The sequence below is a fragment of the Ruditapes philippinarum genome, unplaced genomic scaffold (genome assembly GCF_026571515.1).
Source record: "Ruditapes philippinarum isolate M1 unplaced genomic scaffold, ASM2657151v2 ctg353_1_1_1_1, whole genome shotgun sequence".
Lineage (NCBI taxonomy): Eukaryota > Metazoa > Mollusca > Bivalvia > Venerida > Veneridae > Ruditapes > Ruditapes philippinarum.
In genome coordinates, this window is record NW_026856948.1 from 182995 (window position 1) to 190641 (window position 7647).

General features: G+C 32.9%; 1 protein-coding gene across 1 annotated transcript; it reads right to left on the bottom strand.

The window, feature by feature from the left end:
• Positions 1–1963: 1963 nt before the first annotated feature.
• On the bottom strand, positions 1964–7017 carry LOC132748239 (monocarboxylate transporter 13-like). The gene is made up of 5 exons (XM_060737806.1): positions 6623–7017; positions 5308–5451; positions 3358–4134; positions 2647–2697; positions 1964–2378 (listed from the first exon to the last, which is right to left on the bottom strand). Exons 1-5 carry the CDS (start codon positions 6831–6833, stop codon positions 2077–2079), a joined length of 1485 nt encoding a protein of 494 aa, XP_060593789.1. The 5' UTR covers positions 6834–7017; the 3' UTR covers positions 1964–2076.
• Positions 7018–7647: the final 630 nt, after the last annotated feature.

Sequence of the window (7647 nt, forward strand, 5' to 3'; positions counted from 1 at the left end):
TTTGCGAGAAATTACTGGTTCCCCGCGTTACATCGTATAGAGGAGAACCATTGTCTTACTGTAACGGATTACATAAAACGGTTTTGAAGGCTTGAATGTAATTCAAGCATACATGTGTATTTCCTACACGGATATATATACCCGCGGCAGAGTATGAAAATCAGTTCTGGCGATATTTCTTTTACGAGATCACCAGAATTCAAATTCAATATTTATAATGTAACATAATTCAGCAAACTGTTTAATAAGGGAAAAATTACAATGTTAGTGACACATTTATTGAATGTATAGGTTTATTTCAAGTTTGTTTATGTGGAACAGAACATGTATTTTGATTAAGGAAAATATATTGATATGTATATATTCGATATGTACGTTAGCATGTCTGAGCACGGTCCGTTGTTTAATATTTCGAGGAATAGTCTGAGGAGAATCACTTTTGTGTTTCCTCCGTGCATGCCCACAGATTCTACGGTTCCTCTTACATTTAAAAAAGATAAAAAGGGGTTTTACGCAGGCGGCCAGTATTCCAGTGACGAATATACGATCGAACCTGTTAGGTTTTGTTTAATTTACATTTTATCATGAAATGTCTTGGACATAGTACAACAGTTTCGATCGTGATATGCTTTATACAGATGTATGTGTTATTTCTCATTGTGATATTTCCTCTTGTTATAACGATCTCGTAATAAAATAACCTCGCTACAATGCACAGCATAGTTGTTTGTTTATTGTAAGTTAGAGTAAGACTATAATATGATACAACTTCGCATGATGAACTGTCACTATCAACCTAAATTTTCAGGAACTTAAGTTTCTCATTAAAAAAAAACGTTGGATTGCTATATTTCAGTTTACTTTTTTTATTTATTAAAAAAACTATTAAAAAACTATCTGTCTAAATAAACTCATTATGCTTTATCACTTACGCTTAAGATATCATGGGGTTTATTTATTTTATACTAGTATAATTATCTAGAGATAGAATGATAAAAGTTAAGAATATTTAAATCTCATATTAAATTTTTGATTCAGATAGGGCCTTTAAACGTGTTTTTTCATCACAATTCTAACTAGTCTTAGTAGTAACTTTGAAATGAAACGTAATGACGTCCCGTTTAGAGACGCTACGGTTATACGATGATAAAGTTACTTCTTTTTGTTGTTCTTGTTTTTTTTGTGTCAAGTCTTTATCTTTGCTTTGTATATTTTTATTAGCTAAACACATAAAGATAGCGGCTTATTTAAACTATATATGTACTAGTATGTATGTATACCGTAACTAAACGGATATCCACAATACATGTAACTTGGACTCAAAATAAAAACTAGCTGTTTATATAGCATTTAAAAATGGGAAAAACCCATATGAACTTATAATCATACAAACGTTAAAGTGACATTTCCTTTGCTCATTTTATCATTGCCCAGTTGATCTGAATTAATTAATATACATTTTTAATGATTTACTGTTGTAAACATGATTGACGTAATAGTTGATAATGGAAAATTATTGAAAGTATGTTTTTCTTTTAAAATGGTAAAATTGATGACACAGTTTAATTTTTGCTATCCCGATAGATGATTTAGGAGGTTTGACGATAATTTGTACCCTATTTTCAGATACGATAAGCGATGGATTATGCTTGCCCCTACATGTATACATTTATATGCTACGTACACCTTCATTTTAATGCAACTATCCCACACATTGTAGTTTGGGCGTTTTTTAAATAAGATGTCATCAAAAAATAAAATTGAACCACAGACTCTAATATTTATATGGAACGATATAGTTAATACATGTTTTGCCATTAAAAACTATTTATAAGTATATAAGTTAAGTTTTTGCAATGTTTAGGATGCTGTAATTTCAAACCGTTCTGCGATAAAAAAAAGAACATTGATCGTAACTCATTTTAAAACTGACATTTATATAGTAAGTTCGGTATCTCTCAAGTAATGTTACATAATTTTATTAATATTATATAAGGTGCAGACAAAAAAGCAAAAAAAAGCACAACATTTTTGTTGCACAATGCATTTATCATATGCAAAAGTATAAAGCATGTGTTATCTTTGATCATTCAACAAACCATTTACTTCTTTAATTTTAGTTACATCTTCAATAATGTTATCTGTGACTTTGATATATAAGTCCTGAGATCTGGAGAAAGATAGGAGGTCTGTTACACTGCCACTGTGTATGGATCCTAATGAAGCACATAGTTTAGCATCAATATTGTTACAGCTATGTATATTCTTTATGTCTGTTAAAGTCAACTCATTCGATACAAGTTCAGAATCGGTTGATTCTCTACTTTTACACAAGAATGATCCAGCTGCAGACACGCCACCAAGAAATATTATTACACCTACAAAACAAATATAGACTGTGAGTTTTTATTTATACTTCAATCATTATTAAACGAACATCTCATAACACAGTTACACAACCCAGCAAGTACCGTACAGTAATGAGCCAATGGAAGGATGAAGAAGCTAAGGGTCAAATGTAGCGGTATTAATAGACCACTTCTTTTCCAAAGCATTGATGCTACTTTAATCTCATTTAAGTATGCATTAAAACGAATTCATATCAAAAAATAGGATAGGGAATGATTTGGCATTATAGACACAAACCTGCAACAATAAAGCTGTTCTCATAAGAATCCGAAACTCCATAAATAAAACCTGAAAAATTAAAAGACACGTTTATTGAATTCGTTGTTATTTTTATCGGAAAATCATCAATTCACATTTGAAACATAATTCCTATTTAAATTTCTTGAAGGGGCTCAACTCAGGTTTTTTTTACATGGATTGATTGAGGTATATTTTCAAGAGTTGTATATATTAACTCTATGTGGGTCTGCACCAATATTTCATGTGCCGAATGTCAGATCATTTGCTCAATTCGCTTCCAAGAGAATGTCAACTGTATTGCGCAAATTGACACTACATCGACCCAAAAACACGAACAATAAACGGTTATCAAATTTAGTATCTAGTAAAATTGCATACTTTTCCATTTGAAATGGTAAATTTCAAATGTTTTGATTTTAGGCTATAAAACCCGAGTGGAGTTCCTTTTATGTTAATAAACAAATTCCTAACACACGTAAAGCTGATTTAATTTGACTTTTTATTGCAAATTCTATAAACAATTGATTTCATTTAACACAACTACGAATTATACATTCAAGATAAATTGATATCATTTTTAAATTGACATTATAAGTACAATATTTTTGTACTTGTAACATATATGTTTTATTTGATTTTTGATTGGTAAATACTTGCCAAGTTTTAACTAATCTAATCTGATGACTATAAAGAACAATGTTGACATACCTATACAAACCGGTCCGGTGAACAATCCTATTCCACTAAAAAGATAATTATATCCATACGCCTCTGACATTTTCGATATTCCAACATAATCAAGAGACATTGGCATCATCATAGTGTTAGGCCATCCAGTAAATAATCCAAGCTGGATCGTGAATATATAAAGTCCGCCCCATATTTTTGAATATAAGGGGAACAAAGCCGTAATTATGCCAGAAATTGCAAGTTCTGTGGCATACACTTTAGTAATGTTTCTATGAAATTTTGAAACTGTAAGCGATCCAAGAAAACGACCGGCAAGATTTGAAAGGGAAAACAATAGCATGATTACGCTTATGTCTGAATTACTTCCATCTAGTACTGAAACATAATTTGGAAGGTGAACAAATCCGGCCAACATACAAAAGTTCCACGTTGATATACTAAATAGGAAACACAAATATGACCGGTTCTTTAAAAGCGTTACATCAAAATAAGAAGTTGATCTCAGTTTTAAATTTTGTTTGAGATCCATTTGTTTTTGCTTCTGGACCTGTCTCTCAATTACAGACGGTCTACTTAAGGCACCAAATATGCACATGTGTGCCTGAATGCTTGCTTGTATCAAATACGTTGCTGTAAGGCCATGAACATCGAGCAGATATAACCCGAAAGGAGCAGAAATAAACATTGATATACCAACAGTTAAGAACACAACGGAAAGAACGATATCACGATATTTCTCGAAGTAGAATCCAACGACGCAAATCAAACCAGACAGAGAGTGGGCGAACCCAATACCTGAAAAACAGAAACATGAAAATTAAAGATTATTTTTATAACACACTTAAGCTAAAGATACATATATTCAATTAAGGTTGGCTTATAATGCAGGGTACTTCAACTGTTTTATAATTTATGTTCCCATACACCGTAGCTGTTATTTCCTGTTGCAGCTATGTCATTTCAAGCATGTGATTACCGTTACTTGATAATACAAATGTAGCGTTTATAGCTTAATCAAGAACTACATTTTATTCTACTCACATGTGATTTGCGCTTTGACTTGGTTTTTATATGTACTTCAAAGCGCTTGGTAAAATTTCGAACTGGCGATTCATTGGCCAGACTATATCATTTTAATGTCAATGCTTTAATACAATATTGTAACGGTTTAACTGACGATAACTTCTGTTTCAAATTTGAAACTTCCGAAACGAACAGTGAACAACGACCTAATTTTTCATATGATTTCTAGAATATGGAATAAAAACATGCATTATACCGTGTCCTATTTCGCTGGTCATAGGCAATTATTACCGCCTCAAAGGAGCGAAATTTAGTACTCAATTTCGCATGTCTAAAATTTCGCTAGTCTCTCGAGCGTCTTTTCATGAAAACAGTGAAACATATACAAGCGAAAAAAAAAAGTTCGCCTCGATGATTATCGTCTTAATTTTCGTATGTTGTGTGTTCTTCACGCGATAAACATCACGTTGAAGGGCGCTAACTATCGCACAAGAGAGTAGCGAAATTTGAATAAGCGATATTTATCGCCTCTTTAGGGCAATGTCTAAGCTAAATTTCGCATGTATCAAATTTCGCTATTCTAACATGCGATAATAAGCGCCCTCCAACGCGATAATTATCGCGTGAGGAATACACAATTTTCGAAAAATAAGACGCTAAATATCGAGTTGAAATTGTTAAATTTTGCTAGTATAACTGTCCCTTGTCTATAGAAAAGGCGATAATTATCGCTTGAGAGACTAGCATTCTGAAAAAATGGCGAGCTCGATTATGTCAAAATCATAATTTGGTTATAAAAAATGCAAGTGATATTGTCACGGGCTCACTATGTGTAGACATTAACACAAGTGTACCTAGATATGAAAAGAACGGCAAATTCCATACTCTGGGTTGTTACCTTTGAATCGTACCTACAAAAATTCCATTTATACCTTTGAATCGTACCTACAAAAATTCCATTGAAGATGATTATCATGTTTAAACTATCCACGAATGCACAGATAGCGAAGCCAATCGTTGTAACTGCGCCACCTATGATCATTGAGAACCGGCAGCTGATCTTGTTATTCAAGGCGCCCACGAGAGGTGCTAAAATTGAACGATACATAAAGAAAATGATATAACCTTTCTTTGTTTCTTTAATAACATAATGAACATGTCAGTGTATTGTGTACAGAATGATTAAACAGTGGGAATATTTTTTACTTTTGTTCACATACATTATTATCGCCATAATCTAAGACATTTTAAAATATATGGCACATTGAATTTAATTTAAAACAAGAGCCATGGACATCCTCCGCCAAATGTTGTTGCTCACTGGAAGAATGTATATGTAGAGGAGCAGAATAATTCAATTGAAAAAGGTCTTTTGGTAATGAAAACTGAACGCTGAAGTGATTACAAATTTGAGACCTATGTGAATACTGATGGCTGAAATAAAACAAAGAGCAATAACTGAAAAATAATGCAGGGCAGAGTTATCATTCTTGTGAGCTGCACTCCTCCACAATGATATCTATCCACAAATGACGTTTCCAGTTGATACCTCTAACACTTTTTGAGATAAGCTCCGGACTAAAAGTATGAAAAATAACAAAGTGCAAGAACTAAAAGATGAAGGATAGAGTTATCATTCTTGTACATAACATTCCTCCTCAAAAAGATAAATCCACCTATGAAGTTTCATGTTGACAGCTCAAAGACTTTTTAAGTTATGCTCCACTCAGGTGAAAAATTAAATATGAAAAATAACAAAGGGCATTAACTCAAAAAATATGAAGGGTAAAGTTATCATTCTTATGCACTGCATACCTCCTGAGTGAGATATATTCACCTATGAAGTTTCATGTTGATATCTCAAAAGCTTATTGAGTTTTGCTCTGGGCAAAAATTAAGTTTGAAAAATAACAAAGGACAATAACTGAAAAATTATGCAAAATAGAGTTATCATTTTTGTGCACTCTTCCTTTCTATGATCTATCCACCTATGAAGTTTCAAGTTGATACCTCAAATACTTTTTGAGATATGTTCCTGAAAAAAATGTGGGACGGAAGTACGATGGACGTGCGACGGACGGATGGATGGATGGACGGAACGAAGGGCGGATGGTGACTATTTCTATATCCCCCGCCGCCTTTTCGGCGGGGGATAATTATAGATACTTCAACGTACAGTGAATGATGTCTTTTAAATATATCCTGAAGATCGTTAATATCACGCTTTTTTCCATTGTATACATTATACAAATATACATACCTAGGCAAGATAGAAGTCCACCACAGAGGGCGCCTACTAGAGATGTTTTGGCCTCACCTTCGCCGTATTTGTTCAAAAGCTCCACATAAATCACTCCATTCATGTACAAAGCTGTGGAAAGAATTATTATTCCCAAATACGAAGTGATCATGACAACCCACGCCCATCCTCTATCTATGTTCGATTTCTTCACACTGTTTTCGTCAGCCATATTAATCTATTTGCATATTCCTCCAGAGTATCCAGTTGCATGGAAAGCACTTAGTTTACACACACCATAAGCGTGATGAGAATACAAATACAACCATTAAGAAAATGCATGCACGATAACACGAATGACTGGCATAATTGCAGTTTAAGATAGTTTATCACAACCTAGTTGTGTACAGATATTATACTTACACAGGAGAGGAAGTGTTACACGAGGGGTTGAGTTCTTATGATAACTTGTTAAGGAGTTCTTGTGATAACTGTCACGGGGTTCGTCGGAAAACTAGTGTATATACTGCAAACAAACTCGTCAGAAATGGTTATTTTCATCATTAAAAAGTGACTTTTAGGTGCTAAATTAAACTTTAATGATTAAGCTTGCCAGACATACTGTATTATGTGTCAAAAACTTATTTATAGTCCATTTTTCATCGCGTCTTGCTTAAAATCTGTTTTTTTTTGTGTAAAATTTTCAATTTATTTGCCAATTCGCAAGTATTGACCTGTTTATTTCAATTCTTCATCCTTGCCATACATAATTACTAATTATAATGCTAAATTGCAAACATAAAGCCCCGGCTAACGTAAAAGATAAATGTGAAGTTTAACTTGCCTCTTATCTCATTTGTTACAAATATGGTTTGATAAAATGTCAAAATTTAATTTATCTTATACTACAACCTTGCAAATGATGATCAAATCTTATACTACAACCTTGCAAATGATAATCAAAAGCTGCATTTCTCAATTGATACTAGGTATTATCATTCCATTTGGAATGAAATAGAGGATATTTGTTTATTAGTGTGTAAGAT